We start from the raw sequence: 19,918 nt of genomic DNA on the forward strand, positions 1-19,918 counted from the left end.
CTCCCGGGCCAGGCAGCCAGGCGCGCCCTCGCCCCACCCGGGAACGCCAGGCCCGCGCAGGGAGGGGCGGGGCTCCATGGCGGCCCCGCCCCGCCGCCCGGAGGGTCACAATGTAGGGTTAGGGCGGCCGGCGGGCGGGGCTCTGCGGGGGAGGAGCCGCCGGGCGGGGGCGGGGATGGCGCGTAGGGGAGGGGAGGGAGGAGGACTCGCGGAGGGAGGAGGACAACGCCATTCCGGGCGGCCGCTCCCTCCGTCCCCTCTCTCCCTTCCCCAAAGCAGCCCGCGAAGCGGCAGCAAAGGAACGCGCGAACGCGTGACGCCGCCCGACTGGCTCGCGCTCTCCCGCGCCCCGGCGTCCTCCGCCCGCTCATGGCCCGGGCCGCCGCGGACGAGCGGCGCTGAGGCGGGCCGCGTGGAGACGTGAGGCGGCCGCCGTGGCCCTCACAGTCGGCGCTTCGCCGCCTGCCCGCGGTGCCCGCGCACGCCGGCCGCCATCGCCTTCGCGCCTGGCTGGCGGGGGCGCTGTCCTCCCCGGCCGTCCGCGCCGCTCCCTGGAGCTCGGCGGAGCGCGGCAGCCAGGGCCGGCGGAGGCGCGAGGAGCCTGGCGCCACCGCCGCCGCCGCGGGGGCCATGACCGTGGAGCAGAACGTGCTGCAGCAGAGCGCGGCGCAGAAGGTGAGGCGAGTCCGCCAGCCGGCGGGCCCCACTTCTCCTTCCGACGGGCTGTCCTCTCCCGCCGCGGCCGGGCGCCCCGGCCTCGCCGCCGCCGCCTTCCCCGGCTTCCTCCCCGGTCACCCCCGGCCCCTGCCCATCGTCTCGGGGGCGTCGCGCCCAGAGCCCAGCTGCGTGTGGGAAGCAGAGTGTAGTTTGCGGGCTTCAATCCACTTCCTTCTGCCGATTGTTTTCCCGTAGCAGACGGTGCCAGGTATTGAGAGCGACCCTCACATTCCTACAGTGCTCTGTGTGGCTTCTTAATGAAACTTTATTCTCTCCCCTTAAATGAGAAAGAATAGCTAGTTGTCATCCTTTCTGAACCGATTTTGTCTTTCAAAGGTAGTAGTGTACCAGGCCTGCTATTTTGCAAAACGGTCTCCACCAAAATCGAATTACCTGCCTTGCGGGGCAGGCGTGTTGACCAGGTGGACTCTAGAAGTAGGTGGTTTGCTTGGTTTCTTTTCCTTTTAAGGTTTCTCTTTCTTCTTCTTCTTTTCTGTTTCTTTTTTTTTTTTCTTTCAATATAGAAACTGTCCCTAAGAGAGGAAACCTTTCTGGCCATGTTATTCCAGGACTCTTTTGTCCCCTAAGTTTGACCTTGTTCTTTCGTTCACCCTTTACTCTTGCATCAGTCACACATTCAAATGGTCACTCACTAAAGAAAACAATTAAAAAACTGTTCGTGAAACTTTATATCTTTAAAGTGAATAGAGATCATTCTGCTATTTTAGATTTTGCTTTCAGAATCTTAAGTGCACTATCATGGCTTGCACCATGTTCTGAAGAGTAGTTGGCCATGAGTTAATTTCTTTTTTTAATTTTTAATTTGCGTGAAAAGCATTTTGGGCAAAAGAGTAAACCGTGCCTTAGTCGTGTTGGTATTACGGGGACGGTTAGGGTTTACTGTGATCAACCACCAGAGTTATATTTGGTTTATCTGGGTGAGTAATGAATGCCCCACCCTGTTGTAGATTTGGTGTAGCAATATTCTACCTGTGCTTGACTTTAGAATAAGACTTGTTCTAAAATGGGCTGTCTTCATACAGCCGGCTAAATTTTTGCTTTGAGATTATTTTTAGAATTTTCTGATACTGCTTTAAAGTAATCGAAGATACTCAAGTTTGGAAAGCAAGGATAGTGCATTGTTACTTGAGACTTGTATGTTAGTTGATATTATTGGTAAAGTTAGAAGGATATTGCACACTGCACTTTATTTGCAGTGAAATAATTCAAGATTTAATAATGAGAATTTAAAAGAGTTTACTTCCTAATCCTCCCTATTCTATTTTGAATACCTTCAAGTTCAATTTTTAAAGACTTAAGGCTTAGGAAAGAGCACATGGTCATGTGAACGCTAAGCAATATTTAATATGTATGGTACCATTTGTTTATAATTGTCTTCAATGTTGAATATTAAAGTCTGTTTCAAAGTGAGAAATACAAATTTTTCACGTCCTAAGTTTGAACGTGGGAAGAACTTTGTAAGTTTGGGATTTTTTTTTTTTTTAATTTGATTTTGACTAAACTGTATTAAATAACTATGCAGGCTCTATTGCATGGTTCAGAGGTTATGCATAAAATTGTAGAATCAAGAATCAAGTTAACGAAAGTGATCTTGGCTGTCGAGTCCAATTTCCTACTTTAATGAATCCCCTCCACACACAAAGGGAGTAGTAGTTAATTCAAAATATTATCATTATGATGCTATTTTTAGTATGGCTGTGTTTTAGATCATTTCATTGTTATTGGGGATTTTTTTTAGAGAAACTTTTATACTTCCATAATATTTAGATTGTTTTACAAAAGAAACACTTAAATGTGTTTGCTTTCCATATTAATACACGATTACTTTGTTACTCATATTAGAACTATTTAAAAATATTTATATGGATATAAATAAACCATCTACCTCAATAAGTTGACAGATTTAAATCCGTCAAGCTAGTAACCAGGAAGCGGACTTAAAGCTGGTAACTAGGAAGTGAACTTCACACTTAGAAGAAACAAAAGTGAAAGTCTGTTTTTACTCAGACACTTTATGGGTTATCTGAAAGGAGAGGTGTGTAGTGTATATTGCATAGCCAGCATTTTAGCCAGTTTTCTTCTCACCTTAAAAAGTTGTGTGTACATATGTGTTTTTAAATTTTAAGTATTTACTATTTAAAATTTAAGTATTTACTATTTAGCTATATTATTTTCAAGATTTTTAAAACTTTTATTTTGCAGATGGATGTAAGTTTTTTTGTTGTTTGCAGCACCACACTACACAAAACTTTCATGATTTTTTGGTTCGCCTATAGAATTCATTAGTCTTTGTCACAATGTAGTATGATGAGGCAAGAGGCTGCCTTTCCCTTTTGATGTGTTCTTTGCTTGATTGCTGGAGTTTGGCCAACCCAGGGACTTATGAGATGTAGTAAAACTGCAGAAAGCTGCTTTTCTGAGGTTTAGGTATTTCAGGTGAGGTGCAGTTGGCAGCAGATGAGTTAAATTCTGTGATAATTTTGGTTTTGGACATATATCTTCAGCCTTTGTGCTTCATATTTACCAAAGTGTGGGAGCCTTAGATCTCAGAAATTTGATACATAGATTCAAGTTCCAAATGAGGATACTCCACGGCGGCCCCCCCCCCCCCCCCAATCTATCTAACCAGATGAACCAAGCTAGGATTCTTTAGGGCAGTTATTATTGGGAGGAGTTTTGCTCCCAGGGACCAAATTAATTTAGAGTGAAATGAACAGGATACTATTTACATTAAATGTATCCTTCTGAGTTGAATAAAATATATTGTTTCACTCTAGGGCTTAGAACAGTTCTTTACACATAGTAGGACTCAGCAAATAAGTGATGAATGAAATAAGTGAATGGTTTCCAAAAGGAATGTAGTACTTTGTTTCCTAACTGAATCTTGAAATTTAAAAATTATTGAGAAACAGTGAGGCTGGGCATGGTGGCTCATGCTTTAATCCCAGCACTTTGGGAGGCTGAGGTGGGAGGATCACTTGAAGCCAGGAGTTCAAAACCAGCCTGGGCAACAAAATGACACCTGCCAGGAGCGGTGTCTCACGCCTGTAATCCCAGCACTTTGGGAAGGTGAGGCAGGCGGAGCACGAGGTCAGGAGTTCGAGACCAGCCTGACCAACATGGTGAAACCCAGTCTCTACTACTAAAAATACAAAAATTAGCCAGGCGTGGTGGCACATGCCTGTAATCCCAGCTACTCAGGAGGCTGAGGCAGGAGAATCGCTTGAACTCGGGAGGCGGAGGTTGCAGTGAGCCGAGATCGCGCCATTGCACTCCAGCCTGGGCGACAGAGCAAGACTCCATGTCAAAAAAACAAAAAACCAAACCAAAACAATGAAAGCTTGAAAAACCGTACGTGCTCATGCTAGGAGAATAGGCAGTGGTAGTGAAAGACAGGATGTGGGATAGATCTCAACCACCTTTTTGCCACCTTGGGCAAGTCATTAAGTGCTTCTGAAGGTTCTTTTAAAGCAGTAATATTAGTATGTTAACAGTAGTATGTTAAGGCTTTAAACTTTAGCAGCTTCTTTAGATTAGATTGTTTAATGGTCCTAAGCAAGTGTTCTGTATAGGGAGAATAAAAAAGAAACAGTATAGAATGGAAGCAGAGGAATCTAACAGATCTACAGTCAGCTTTCACTGAATTCCTCGAAAGATGAGGGTTGGGTGGGAAGGTTGTCATAGATTAGCCAAGTTCAAGAGTTAAAACTTGAAAAACAATGCAGACTGGATTCAGGGTAAATTTCTTACTTAAAATAACATGTATTTTCCAATTTAGGATTATCTAAGGTTATAAAACTATACCATGCAGCATTTGATAGTTAACATTACTTAAATCACTTTAAATGTTACTTAAAGGGGGAATTCTTTATTAGGAATCAGTTGATTATCTTATTAGTGTAAGACTTGATTTGGGCAGAGAGGTTTCCAGCTGTTTATTCCTTTTCTTATTCTTTCCTTTTCACACCTAATTTTGACTTGTAGACTCACATTGTATCCAGTCTTTTAAATGAATTCACATCATTTCTAATAAATATTCTGTTGATTTTCTTCAATATTATATGTATACAGTCCATATCCTTTACAAATACTTAATATTCTGACCTCTTTCTTGTCATTATTTTTACCACTTATTACTTTAAGATTACAGAATGCTACTACAATTTATGTTAGTTTCTATTATATATTGTTTCCTTATAATATGGAAATTTTCTTACATTCCTAAGTTTTATAAATGTTTCAAAACTAGATTTAGATGTTGACTGTCATGTCTTTTTCTTTGCAGTGAATGATATTTCATATGTCAGAAACCATTTGTACATACGATATATGAATATTTACTATATAATCCGTGTAAGGCGCTGTGCTGAGTCTTCTTACAAACTTTTTTCATTTAATCTTTCCAACCACCTTATGAAGTGAGTACTATTTTTCTCCTTTCTTATTGAAGCTGAAGAAACAGTATTGGAGAACTAAAGCAACATTTCATCTCTAGTATGTATTAAGGGTTGGATAAACTCAAAAGTCATGTGATACACAAGCCCCTGCTCTTAACCACAATGTTGTATCGTTTTGGCTGTCTTTGAATTCCTGATAAAACCCCATTTGGTCATGTTGCTTTACTATTTTAAGTATGTTTCTATATTTAATATAATAAATTTAAACCTAGAATTTGGTATACAATTGGCCTTCTGTATCCACAGGTTCTGAATCCATAGATTCAACCAGCTGTGGATTGAAAATATTCTGGAAAAAAAAAGCATTGTTGCATCTGTACTGAACATGTACAGTCTCATTTTGGTCATTATTCCCTAACAATACAGTATAACAACTATTTATGTAGCATTTACATTGTGTTAGGTATTATAAGTAATCTACAAATGATTTAAAGTATGCTGGAGGATGTGTGGATGTGTAAGTTACATGCAAGTATTATACCATTTTATATAAGGGACTTTAACATTCGAAGATTTTGGCTTCTGGGGGTCCTGGAACCAGTTCTCTTTGGATTCTTTAATGAGATTGCTTACAAGGTTTGGTGTGCCCATGAGGGCTATTAAGATAAGGTTAGCTCATAAAATGATTAGAAGGCTTTCTGTGTTTTCCTGTGCTTTTGGAATTGTTTAGTGTAGGATTATGTTGAGTCATTCAAAATTGGTGGTGTATGATCTTTTTTGATTTGAAAAATTAGATAGGGTTCAACTGAGGTACTTGTTACTTTGAAGATTTGGTGAACATGACTGTATCAGGGCTGAGCTGCTCATTTAGAGCAAATTTTAGGTAAAGTTTCCAAATTTTGTTTATTGTCTTTTAAATTTTCTATGTTTTCTAGGGTCAAATTTTAATTTTTTTTAGTTCTAGAAAATTCTAAATTTCATTTAGGTTTCTGTATTTATTGGTCTAAAGTTTTGTCCTAAATCTGTGTGTATGTGTGTGTGTGTGTGTATGTAAGTATGTATATATGTACATATATGTATGTAGACATGCCATTTTTTTTATCCCTGCTTGTTTTGTCGTCAGTAGTGTTTGCCAGATGCTGATCTTATTTCCTGCTTTTTTTTTTGAGACGGGGTTTTGCTCTCTCACCCAAGCTGGAGTGCAATGGTGCAATCTCAGCTCACTGCAACTTCTGCCTCCCAGGTTCAAGCAGTTCTCCTGCCTCAGCCTTCCGAGTAGCTGGGACTACAGGTGTACACCACCACGCCCAGCTACTTTTTGTAATTTTACTAGAGACAGGGTTTCATCCTGTTGGCCAGGCTGGTCTTAAACTCCTGACCCCAAGTGATCAGCCTGCCTTGGGCTCCCGAAGTACTGGGCAGTTTCTCTTTGTATTTCTAATGGATTCAATCCAAACTTGTGTTTTTGTCTTTTAGAATTTAACCATGCACATATGGTGATAACTGATAAATTTAATCTTTTTATTGTCATCTGATTATCCATTTATTAGTCTTGTTTTCTCCATTCAGTTTTGATGGATAGACCAAGTTTTCATTGTATCACCACCCCCACCCTTGTCTTTAACGTTTTCTTTTCAATTTTGGCTCTTTTAATTTTAAACAAATATATTTTTATAATATAAAATTTTGATAATATAAAACATTAATAGCTTTTTTCGGTAATATAAAAAATTAACTTTTTTCTCCACCCATTTGCCCCAAATTAGGTAAGACATTTTAGCATGTTTTTTCTTATGGTATTCCTAGTTTTGTTGGGATAATATAGAATTGTAATTCTAGGTGATGAATTTTCTTAGTGTTGCAGATGCATTATTAGTAGCTAGTTTTTTAAAATTAACTATTTAATTTTAACTGTGTTTTTTGGTCTGTTGTATAATGCTTTTTGATGGTTTGATGTCACTCTGCTTTTTTTTTTTTTTTTTCCAGATAAGTTAACTCTCTGTGTTGCCTTGTAAGATTTTACTCTTTGTTTTTAAGAGTTCAGAAATTTCACTTGCATGTGTTTATGTATGTATCTTTTTAATGATCCTGCCTAGGATTTTTCATCTGAAATCTGTGTTCTCAGGAATTTTTCTTCCACTCTTTTCCTCGTCTTCATTTAAAACTACATTATTTGGATTTTATACGTCACTTCTCTTTCTTCCTGGCTTCAAATGTTTCTTCTTTCCCATTTTGTCCTGTATGCTGTGGTAACTTTTTAGTTTGATTATCTAGATTATTATTTTTGTAATGCCAGTTCTGTATTTACTACCCTTATATGTGGTCAGATAGTTTACAAAGAGTTTGTTTTTAATAATATATATTTTTAGTTTGGTTCTGAAGTGCACATAATTGAATTAATTTTACCAATTGTCTCATGATCAGCTCTTCCTGCAAATATATTTTCATTTATTTGTTAAATTGCTTATTTTAAATAATAAACACACACGAAACCCTATTTAAAACAAAAGCTGGAACTTCGATAATAACCTATATCCCTTATCCTATCCCTTTACTTTCATTTGAGAGTATCATCTTGAATCCTCTGTTCATCTTCCTGTTGATTTATTGCATCTATATCAATGGCTGAAGGTATTTTTTTAAATGTTAGTTGTTTTAACTTAAAAATTTTAAGAACTTTTCCCTGCTACAATATCTAGAAGGTAGTCATCTGTATTTTTAACCAAGAGTTTTAAAGTTATATTTGCAACATTTTATACCCTTTTTCATCTGTGCTTGAGTTTTGTATATGGTGTGAGGTAGGGACACAGTTTTATTTTCATCATATACAGATTGAGTCTCTCATATCCAAAATGCTTGGAACCAGAAGTGTTTTGGATTTTGGACTTTTTTTTTTTCCTTCAGATTTTGGAATATTTGTATTTTGCTTACCTGGGTTGGATAAATATCCTAAATTTGAAAATCTGAAATCTGAAATAAGCCAGTGAGCATTTCCTTTCAACATCTTGTTGGTTCTCAAAAAATATGGAGTTTTCAAATTGTGGAGCATTTCTTATTTCTGGCTTGGAGTTTTGGGATGTGCAACCTGTAAATGATTTTAAAAATTTCTTTTGTTATCCTTGCTTTATTGAAAAGTTAATGCTCTCTTCTACTGAATTGATAGGCCATCTTTGTCATATATGCAAAAGTTTAATGCAAATTTTTTTTCCCTTTCCTTGACTCATTATTTCTCATCATTCATTTTGTGAATATCATCCTGTGTTCATTGTTGCTGCTTTAGAATAATCTCTCACACTGGAAAAGAAAGTTCTTTGCCTTTGTTCCTTTTTTTCAGAAGTAACACTTGACTTTTCCTTAGAAATTTTAGAATGATCATACCAAGTTCTCTCAAATCCTCTGTCTTTTTGATTAATTTGATTGAATCTGTAGATCAATTTGGGATTATTAAGATCTTTATGATACAGGATGAGCAGGATATACTATTTTTATTAGGTCATGCTTAATATCTCTTGTATGGTTTATAATTTAACACAAAATTACTGTACATCTTTTGTTTCAGGTAGTTGATAATTTCTGAAAACTGTTATATGGCAGTGCTTTTAAAAATTTGTTATTGGTGTACGCAAATGCAGTGGTCTTTTGTATGTTAATTTTATACCTAGCCACCTTGCTAAATGTTTCTAATACCTTTTCCAGAGACAATTTTGTACTTTCTGTGTAAAAGATCATATCATTAAGGGAGGAGACCACCCCTCATATTGTCTTATGCCCAATTTCTGCCCTCAAAGAAAGAAAAAGTAAAAACTGAAAGGCAGAAATGAAATCCACAAGCAGACAGCCCGGGGCCACACCCTGGGCCTGGTAGTTAAAGATCGACCCCTGACCTAATCAGTTATGTTATCTATAGATTACAGGCATTGCACAGACACTGTGAAAATCCCGATACTGTTTTGTTCAGATCTAATTACCGGTGCATGCAGCCCCCAGTCACATACCCCCTGCTTGCTCATTTGATCATGACCCTCTCACACGCACCCTCTTAAGAGTTGTGAGCCCTTAAAAGGGACAGGAATTGCTCACCCCGGGAGCTGGGCTCGTGAGACAGGAGTCTTGCTGATGCCCCCGGCCGAATAAACCCCTTCCTCCTTTAACTCGGTTCTGAGGAGTTTTGTCTGCGGCTCGTCCTGCTACATCATGATTAAAAAGTTTTATGTATAATTTCAGTTTTTGTGCCTGTACTTTCATTTTTTTCCTGTACTAGCAAATACTTCCAATAAATATTGATTAGAAGTGATAACAATGAGTATTTTTTTGTTCTTGCTGATCTAAAAAGGCAGTTACCTACTTTGTACCTCATGCATTTCTGAAATATTTACATGTGTTAGTTGTGCAGATTTACAAAGTAGGTTCTGTTTAACTAAAAGATATTGAAGCATTTTCAGTCGTGATGCTTGCATGTATTTTTTCTTTGGGTACTGGTGACCTTTGTTTAAGCTTTCACCCTAGGTATCCTGGGTGTGGTGGTGGAGGGGTGCTGGTAGTTTGTCAGTCTCTTCTCTGTCATCCTAGGAACTGTGAAGTCAGGCAGGGCACTTTTTTTTTGTATTAGTGGTCCTCACTAATTTCCTTCTCCAGGGGCCACTCCACAATTGATTTCTGCCCTGATGTGCTTAGAGTAAGGTGGCTACAGGGTCTTTCTTCCCCTGACACTGGCATAATTTTACTCTCTAATGTCATAGAATTGCTTTAAGCACTGACCTGCAGCAGTGGCCTGCCTTTTTCCTACAATATAATCAGTGATTTTTGTTATGTATGAAGGACCAAATTTGGCTTGTGAAAGTGAGTTTAGGAATGTCACTATATAATGTGAGCAAGTAGATTATGTGAAAGTTGAATTTATAAAAGGATGAGGCCTTGCATTTATTTTGGCAGACTTTAATTAATTTCCAAGGACATCATCCTTGTCATGACATCTTGTTTTATGTATGTAGTAAGTAATTTTTCAGTTTTTCTCTTTTTTGTCCCTTAACTCTGATTAACTGATTAACTCGGCTTCAGTACAGACCATCTGCTTTATTTTTAGTTTTTGGTTCTCTGAACTGCTGGATATTTTAAATGCCCAGCAATATTTTCCTTAGTCTTGTTACTATAGGTTTAGATCAGAGTTTCTTATAATATGGTTTTTGTGGACTGTCTTAATGATCTGTAGTGCTTGCTAAAAGTGCAGACTTCTGTGCGTCACCCTAGACGTATTGTTTCAAGATGTTGAGGGTTGGGCTAAAGCCTGCTTAGTAAGAATCTCAGATTATTCTTCTGCACTTAATGTTTGAGGATCACTGGTTGAAGTTAATTAGTATTCTTAAAGATAAAAGTGCCTTGAGCACTGTGTAAATTGACTGCAGGGGTCCTTTAGGGATTGAATTATCACAATACACCAAATTTAATATGGAAGCAGGGTCTTTGAACGGACAGTGTTTTTTTTTTGTTTCAGGTGTTTCTCTCCATCAGTGCAGCAACATGTTTCCTTGTAGAGGAGCTGTCTCCTCCCTCAGGCTTTTCTGGCCAACATATCTATGGAAACCCAAAGCTTCAGGTGGCTAGGTGGGATACTTGCCCCTCTTACTCCTGGGGGCACAAATAAGTTGAATCGGTGGATTAAGGAGTTGGAAAGTACATGCTAAAGTTGTAATCTTCCTGTTTCTTTCTGGCTGTTTTTTTTTTTTTTTTTTGGTATGTGCGTGTGTATTTGTGTATGAATAATTCCTATAGGATTTTTTTGTGGGGGCTAACCGTAGCATATGAAAACTTATGTACAACTTAAATATATTAAGATTAGTATTCTTTGTACTATTTTAGACATGAAATAGAATATCTTATTGTCCTGGAAATTTCCTTTGTTCCTCATTCATACTGTCCCTCTTTTCTACACCACCCCCGCCCCCACACTACTGCTATCTTGACTTTTTTCAGGTTAATGTTATCGTGGTATGATTTACACTGAAAGTGTGTAATTTGATGAATTTGGCCATACAGAACATTTCTGTCACTCCACAAAATTTGTCCTGTATCACCTTTCTCATTAATTATCAACACCCTCATTATTTCAGGCAACTGTTGATCTGATTTTTATTACTGTAGATCAGTTTTGGCTGTTCTGGGTCTTCACATAGATTTGTTTATACCAATTTTTTTTTTTTTCTCGCATCTGACTGCTTTTGCTCAGCAAAAAGCTTTTGAGATTCACCCATGTTTTATTGCATGTATCAATATGTTTCTTTTTACTACGGAGTAATATTATATAAATATTCTCACATCTGTGTATTCATGTACCTTTTGATGTACTTTTTTTTTTTTTTCCAGTTTTTTGACCCATATATAATGTTATGTGTACATTTGTAAGCAGGTCTTTGAGACGTATTTCTATTTCTCTTGGGCAAATACATAGGTGTAGAATTGTTATACTACTAAATTGTTATCCAAATTGATTGTATCATTGTACATTCTCATTAGCAATATAGGAGAATTTCGGGTGGTCTACATTTTTGCCAACACCTGGCATTTTTAATCTTTTATGTTTTAGCCATTCGGTGAATATGTGGTGTACCTCATTGTGGTAGTAATTGTATATTTCCCTAATGACTAATGATTTTGGACGTCTTTCATGTGCTTGTTGGCCAGTTTGAGGATGATTTTTTTTAACATTGCTTCTCATACATTATCCAGTTTTAACACTCCTACATGATAGCAATCACAATAGCTGCATTCTTCCAAGTCTTAAAATGGCAAAAATGTCAGAGATGTAGCTAAAGGTAGAACACTCCAGGACCAAGTGCTAATATGTTCACAAAACAAATTGAGATTGCACAATTTTTTTTGTTTGCTTGTTTAAACTAACACCTGATAAAAAGGTACATTGCTGAAAAATGGGAACTCATTTCTTCATCATGCCTCAAAGTAAATATTAAATTTATCTCTTTAACAATTAATTGCACACATACGTGAGAAATCTTTATGATACATATTTTATTACACCGTGTACAAAAATAATTTCACATTTTAGTTGGGTTGGAAGTTTGAAAAGAACATAGTGCAGTTGCAGGGGTGGGATGAACTGTGGTGAGGTAAGTAAATTGGACAGAAATTGGGCAGAAAGATACTTCCTTTTTTTTTTTTTTTTTTTTAACAGTTTTTTAATCTGTCTGAAGAAAGGGAAGAAGAGGAATCTGAATTGGAAAAACCCCACTATATCTGTTGGGTTTTTGTTGTTGCTCTTCAGTCTGGAAATGGGTGGTGTGTGGTGAGAGGTCATTAGGTCATCAGGGCAGAATTGTTTGCAGAGCTGGGAGCTACATCCTCACGGAAGTGGGATAGATGTACTGGGGAGGGGTGTGCAGAGAGGAGCCAGGAATGATGTACCATTAGTGGCCAGGGCTTGTTACGGTAACACCAATGTGCAAACCAACTGTGCATTCACATATACAAAAGTTTTGTGTCTTAATTCATGCCAGAATACATGCATAATCAAATGTCTCAGTTAAGGTGGAGCTACAGAAACACTGGGCTGAAGTTCTGGGGTTTTCTTTGTCTTCGTGTGAGGCCTCTGGGCTGGGTCTGGGTGTCTGATCAAGAATGCCCTGAAGTTTTCCCATGGGGCTTTGGAGAAAGGCTTTGGAGCTGGGCAGAGCTGAGGATGAGCACAGAAGAAAGGAAACGAGAAATGGTCCACTACCTAAGGTTTAAAATCCTCAATTTTTGGAGGGAAGAAGTGACACAAGATTTTATCGGTGCCACTTCACCAACAAGAAACCTCTAAGGCCAGCAGTGCCTCTGCCCAGGCTTTGCTTACACTCACTGGGCTCGCTCTGCCTGCTCGGCCCAGCAGGGTGCTCTCAGCTGATCCCCAGCCCAGATCCCACGACCACTGCCACTCCGTGCTCAGCCCATGGCGGGACTGGGTATACCGCATGTGGCTTCCACAGCTGGACTCCAGCATTCAGATGAGGGGAACGTGGTGGAACCCAGAAACTCGGAGACGGCAGCAACCGTGGAGCCCCAAGGGGGTGTCATAGCTTCTGCCTGGGGTGTCCCGAGGTCTGAGCCACCAGGGAATGCCACAGCCCTCTCTTGTTCCTGCCGCTCACAGCTCCGTGAATGGGGGTGTGTTAGAGCTTATTTGTTCCTGCTGCGCATGGCTTTGTGAATGGGGGTGTATTACGGTTCTAGTTCGGGGGGTCCTGATGTTTGGGCCCCCAGAGGGGTCGCGGCTCATCACTCCCATAGTCCAGCAATTGGGAGTGTGTAACAGCTCTTTTCATGCCCACTGCCCACAGCTCCAGGAGCCGGCCAGGTGCGTGTTACAGCCGTTTTTTGTTCCCACCGTTTGGCGAGTTCTGGGTTTTTGTCCAGTGACCAAGAATAATGAGGTACGTGGACACCAGAGAGTGAGGAAGGCAGAGAAGAATGTTATTGAGCAACAGAAAAGCTCTTGACAATGAGAGGGGACGTGAAGTGGATAGCCCTCTGTGTGAGGGGGCCCCAAAAGCTGGTAGCCATCTTTGTAGTTGAGTCCAGGGTTTTTTTAGGTTTGGAATGAGGAGATGTGGGCTGGAGGTAGCCTTGGAAAAGGCAACATTCAATTGGTTTAAAAGCATTATTCAGAAAGAACCAATTGGGAAAGAGTAGGCAAAAAGAAAAGTTTTCACTCCAGCTGTGGACTCTATCTGTATCTAGAACAGGCAGCTTGGTAGGCTTTAAACTGTCTTTGGTTTGAAGGTCAGGTTTCACCAGGGACCTGTCCCTGCCTGCCTAGGAATTGGTCTACTGTGGCGCCTGCCTAGGAATTGGTCTACTGTCCCTGCCTGCCTGGGAATTTGTCTACTGTGGCTATCAGAAACAGCTCTGCGCAGGCCTCTTGGGGTCAGTGGACACTCTCTTTACCAATTTTGGTAGCATCATGCAGATTTGCAGAACTGGCTTCTAGGCTTCTTCCCAAGTGAGGCAGGAATTGAAGTCGCTTAGAACAGTGGAACTTACAGAACTGACAGTGTTTCCATTCTTGCTGGGTGGCGCCAGGAGGAGAGCACCAGTGTACCTGAGCATGTCGAACTGTAGCAGAGTAGCTGAAAGCAGCATATAAGATGACCCTGGTCAGCTCTGTGGTTTCTATGGTGTAAAGTGGGTAGGGGTTTCAGGCCTTTGGGGTTACAGAGATCAGAGCCGCTCCCTCAGGTCATGAGGTCCTGTGCTAGGAGGTGTGGTCCTAGGGCTGTGTGAACCCCACCAATGTGGGGTTTGCCATTACTTTATTTTTGTCCGTCTTGGTGTTGGCTTAGGCAAACCTTAGGGTCTGCGTTTTTTTTTTTTTTGTTATTTTTGAGACAAAGGTCTCACCGTGTCACCCAGGCTGGAGTGCAGTGGTGCAATCTGGCTCACTGCAACCTCTGCCTCCTGGGTTCAAGTGATTGTCGTGCCTCAGCATCCCACATAGCTGGGACTACAGGTACACGCCACCAGGCCTGGCTAATTTTTATGACGGGGTTTTGCCATGTTGGCCAGGCTGGTCTTGAACTCCTGACCTCAAGTGATCTTCCTGTCTCGGCCTCCTAGGGTCTGCAGTTTTTTTTTTGTTTTTGTTTTTGTTGTTGTTGTTGGTGTTGTTTTGGGGCAGAGCTTCGTTCTTGTTGCCCAGGCTGGAGTGCAGTGGTGTGAGCTCAGCTCACGGCAGCCCCCACCTCCCGGGTTCAAGCGATTCTCCTGCCCCAACCTCCTGAGTAGCTGGGACTACAGGCGCCTGCCACCACACCCGTCTAATTTTTGTATTTTTACTAGAGATGGGGTTTTCCATGTTGTCCAGGTGAGTCTTGAACTCCTGACCTCAGGTGATCCACCTGCCTCAGCCTCCCAAAGTGCTGGGATTACAGGCGTGAGCCACCGCACCCGGCCGGGTCTGCCGCTTTTGAATGAAAGTAAATGCTCTTCCAAGCATTTCTTGCATGAGCAGAAGAGTGTGTAGAATTCTCTCGGTTTGCTGTCTAAAGCAAGAGGGCTGACTAACCACTTTAGGGCCACGGCCTCCATCCCCACCACCACCCTACTCCCTCTCTTTCTCCTCTCTCCTATTCTCCCCTCCCTTCCCACTCCTTCTTTTCCTGAGTGCTGATGTTGTTCTGCCTTAAGCTTCTAAGCAGGGGCATCTTTTATGGTCGGGGAGAGGGAGGTGTGGGAGGCAGGCAGGGGATGTTGCAGGAGAGCTACTAATAACCCAGGGCCTCTGTCTTTTCCTTATTGACCATTTTTATGTCTTCTTTTTAACATGTTAAGATTATTTCCCAATTTCTTAGTTGGGTTATCTTCTTGCTGTTGAGTTGTAGGAATTCTTTATATTTTGGTTGTCTTTTATCATGTATATGTAATTACAAATACTTTCTCCCAATGTGTGGCTTGTATTTGCATTTTCTTAACAGTTTCTTTGAAGTTGAAGTATTTTAATATTGATTGTTTAATTTACTTTTATGGTTAGTACTTTAACCATTTTCTTTTTCTTTTTTCTTTTTTTTTCTTTTTGTGACGGAATTTCACTCTTATTGCCCAGGCTGGAGTGCAATGGCAAGATCTCACTCACTGCAGCCTCCGCCTCCCTTGGTTCAAGTGATTCTTCTGCCTCAGCCTCCTGAGTAGCTGGGATTACAGGCATGCACCACCACGCTCAGCTAATTTTTGTATTTTTAGTAGAGACAGGGTTTCACCATGTTGGCCAGCCTGGTCTCGAACTCGCGACCTCAGGTGATCCGCCCGCCTCGGCCTCCCAAAGTGCTGGGATTACAGGCGTGAGCCACCACGCCCGGCTGCTTCAACCATTTTCTTGAAACTTAGTTTGCAAATTTTTTCTCCCTGTGTTTTGTTCTAGAAGTTTTGCCATTTTAGGTTTACGATCCATTTGGAATTCATTTCTGTGTGTGTTCTGAGGTGTCACTAAGTCAAGGTTCATTTATTACATGTGGAATCTAGTCCCAGCACCTACTTTTGAAAAAGCTGTCCTTTCATCATTGAATTATATTGGTACCTTTATGGAAAATTAATTGACCATGTATGAGTGGGTTTATTTTTGAACTCAGTTCCTTTCTATCCTTATGTGGTGCCATACTTTCTTGATTACTGTGGCTTTGAAATGTGCCTTGAAGTGGGTAAATGTAAATTCTTCAACTTTGTTCTTGTTAGAAATTTGTTTTGGCTATTCTAGAATTTTTTTGTATTTCCATATACAATTCTGAGGTACTTTGAACAGTTGGACAAAGAGCCTTCTGGGATTTTTGAGTAGGATTGTGTTGGATGTATAGATTCGTTCTGACTGTTTGGACATCTTTACAGTATTTTAGCCTTTCAATCCAAGAACACATGTATTTCTCCATTTATTTAGGTTTTGTTTTTTAACAGTTTAAAGGTCTTTGCATATCTTTTGTTACAGTTGACTTTTTTGATGCTATTGTAAGTGGTATTTTTTATTTTTATTTTTATTTTTTTTGAGACGCAGTCTCACTTTCACTGCAACCGCCGCCTCCCAGGTTCAAGCGATTCTCCTGCCTCAGCCTCCCTAGTAGCTGGGACTACAGGTGCGTGCCACCACACCCGGCTAATTTTTTGTATTTTTAGTAGAGATGGAGTTTCACTGTGTTATAGCCAGGATAGTCTTGATCTCTGGACAGCATGATCCACCAGCCTCGGCCTCCCAAAGTGCTGGGATTACAGTTGTGAGCCACTGCACCCTGCCAGTGGTTTTTAGTTTTTATTCCAATTGTTTTTTGCTGGTATATAGAATGTGGTTGATTCTTCTATATGAAGCTTGTATCTGCGACTTTGCAAAATTCACTTATTCTAATAAATGTATTTACCACTTTTATTCATTTTAAAAATTGTGCTTTTGGGGGTCTTCTCTAAAATGTTTAATAGAAGTGGTAATGACAGACATCTTTGTCTCGTTCCCGATTTTGTATGGAAAGCAGTCTTTTACTACTAAGTATGATTTTAGTTGTTGCACTTCTTATTTTGTTAAAAATGTGTTATTGTTCATTTATACTTCTAGATATACTACAGCTTAACCATTCTACAGTTAAACTATTTGTTTATATATCTTTTTATATATTTATGGTCCACTGTGATTCTTTTCTGTGAAATTGACATTTGTTTCTCTTGCCTGTTTTTTCTTTTGGGCTATTTATCTTTTTCTTTATGATTTGAGGTAGTTCTTTATGGTTTAGATACTACTTTTGTTTTTCTGTTTACAATAGTCCACGTTTACTCTCATGGAATGTGTTCCAAGACCCCCAGTGGATGCCTGAAACTGTGGCTAGTATTGAACCATATATAGAGTATATTTTGAAAGAGACTACATTCACATAACATACTGTATATGTTTTCAAAATATTTGAAATAGTGTACCATATATAGTATGGTTCAATACTATATAGAATATAGTATATATAGTTTTTTCTTACCTATACATACCTGTGATAAAGTTTAATTTATAAATTAGGCACTATATAACTATATAGTACATACAGTTTTTTTCCTATATATAGTATCTACCTGTGATAAAGTTTAATTTATAAATTAGGTAATTTATAAATTAGTAGAGACTAACAACAAGAACTAGTAATGAAATAGAACAACTGTGATAATATAATTTTGTGTGAATGTAGTCTTTTTCAAAATATCCGATAACTGAGATGGCTGCTGACTACTAAGTGGGTAGTACACACGGTGTGGATATGTTCGACAAAGGGAAGATTCATGTTGTGGGTGGCATGGAGTGAGATTTCATTATGCACAGCACTCAGTCAGAATAGGGCCCAATTTAAAACATCGTTTCTGGAACTTTTCATATTTTTGGACTACGCTTGATCATTGGTAACTGAAACTTCAAAAAGCGAAACGAGATAAGGGGAAACTATATGTTTTGCAAATATTTTCTGTTTTCACGATGTCTTTTTATTCTCTTTATGTACTTTCATGAGTAGACATTTTTATTTTTAATTTAGTTTCATATATAATTAGCTTCCTTTAATATTTGAACTTCCATGTCCTGTTTCACGAAGATAGTCTCATTTATTGCCCTCTTAAGTGTTTTCTTAATTTGTCTTCGTTCAGGGTTTAAGTTTCATTCCACTTGGGTTTGATTTTTGCATGTTGTTTGAGTAGATGTCAGAATTTTTCCCCTCTGGAGAACCAGCGACTTTATTGAACAGTTCCTCCTTCCCATTAATACTCTACCTGACAACAGTATGTATACTTTTTAAATTCTTCAGTTGGGACCATTGTAAAGAAAAACAGGTGTCAGGAACTCTCGCCCTTGAATTAAAAAATATATTTTTGAGACAGAGTCTTGCTCTGTTGCCCAGGCTGGAGTGCAGTGGCATAATCATAGCCTGCTTCAGCCTCAAACTCCTGGACCCACACTATCCTCCCTCTTCAGCCTCCCAAGTAGCTGGGACGACAGGTGTGTACCATCCACCCAGCTATTTTTTAGTTTTTTTTAGTTTTTTTTTTTTTTTTTTTTTTTTTGTAGAGATGGGGTCTCGCTCTGTTTCCCAGGCTGGTCTTGAATTCCTGGTGTTAAGCAAACCTTTCACTTTGGCCTTCCAAAGCATTGGCATTACGGGCATGAGCCACTGTGCTCAGCCAAATTAAAATATTTTTATTATGGTTTTACTGAAACTTGTTTAAATATAAACTAGGCATACATTTATTATGTTCTGTTGGGTAGCTCTTATGTAATAAGATGAAAAACCAACTACTAACTTAAAGGTAACCAAAACTACAAAACTGGAGAAATTCAGAATAAAAAGGTTAGCTTAATTTGACAGATGGCAGTGTTTTGCAGAAGCTAATTTGGCATTTGTGGCTTCAACTAAGGAAATCGGTATATGTATTTCAGGATATTGTAATATGTTAAGCTTTTGGGAGTAAATTTTATTTCTTTTGTCAACTATACTGCATTTCTGAATTGATACCTAATTAATAAACATTATTGTAGAGTGAGTGGTATTTTTGGTCTTTTTATTATTAAACTGTAACAGATATGCTCCCAAGTGTGTTTTTCTTTTAAATTTTTTTTTTCTTAAGCTATAGCTCAGTAAATGCCGATATTTCCATGTTGAACTGAACAGGTTGTGTGATTTAGTGTACAGCAGGATACACTTGCTGTGAATAAGAGGTAACAATTATAGCTTACCTATAAGTTAGTGCCAAATAAATATTTATCAGAACTTGTGAGTACTTTGCCTTGTGTACATATTTGAGTGCCTGGGCAATCAAGAGAGTGACATACTATGCAGCGTGATAACTGCTTTTGTAGACATTGTGAAATAGTATTCTTATACTGAAGTAATAATTGTATTCTAAGTATTGCTTTATTGCTAGTATGTGTTTCTGCTTATCTGTGGGAATTTTCCAAGGTTTGTCTTTGATTTTCTGATTTCTTTGCAAGCTTTACCTTTGAGAGATTATATATTTTCCGAGTCATATATGTTCATTACTATTCAAGTATGTGTATTGAAAATAAGTGTAATGTTACATCTTCACATAAATTCTAGTTTTAGGTTTTCAATTGCATGTGTACATTTCTGCTTAGTCATCATTCAGTATCATGACCGTTCATTTATGTATTCTTTGTTTTAAGCAGACTGAGAAATAGATAACATACAAAAAGCTTTTAAATTGGTAGTGGCTAGAGCCAGAGGTGCACAGATAATATTGAAAGTTAAAGTATTTGTAGGTAGAACTAAGAG

General features: G+C 39.4%; 1 protein-coding gene across 4 annotated transcripts in view; it reads left to right on the forward strand.

The window, feature by feature from the left end:
* Positions 1–542: 542 nt before the first annotated feature.
* USP25 (ubiquitin specific peptidase 25) overlaps positions 543–19,918 on the forward strand; it is a 147,543-nt gene continuing 128,167 nt past the window's right edge. For 3 of the 4 annotated variants that reach the window (XM_034948000.3, XM_034948001.3, XM_034948002.3), the window contains exon 1: positions 543–675. In XM_034948000.3, coding sequence (XP_034803891.3) covers positions 631–675 — 45 coding nt within the window. In that variant the 5' untranslated portion in view covers positions 543–630. The other variant, XM_024927006.4, reaches the window with a different exon arrangement.

The sequence above is a fragment of the Pan paniscus genome, chromosome 22, assembly GCF_029289425.2.
Source record: "Pan paniscus chromosome 22, NHGRI_mPanPan1-v2.0_pri, whole genome shotgun sequence".
NCBI classification, from domain to species: Eukaryota; Metazoa; Chordata; class Mammalia; order Primates; family Hominidae; genus Pan; species Pan paniscus.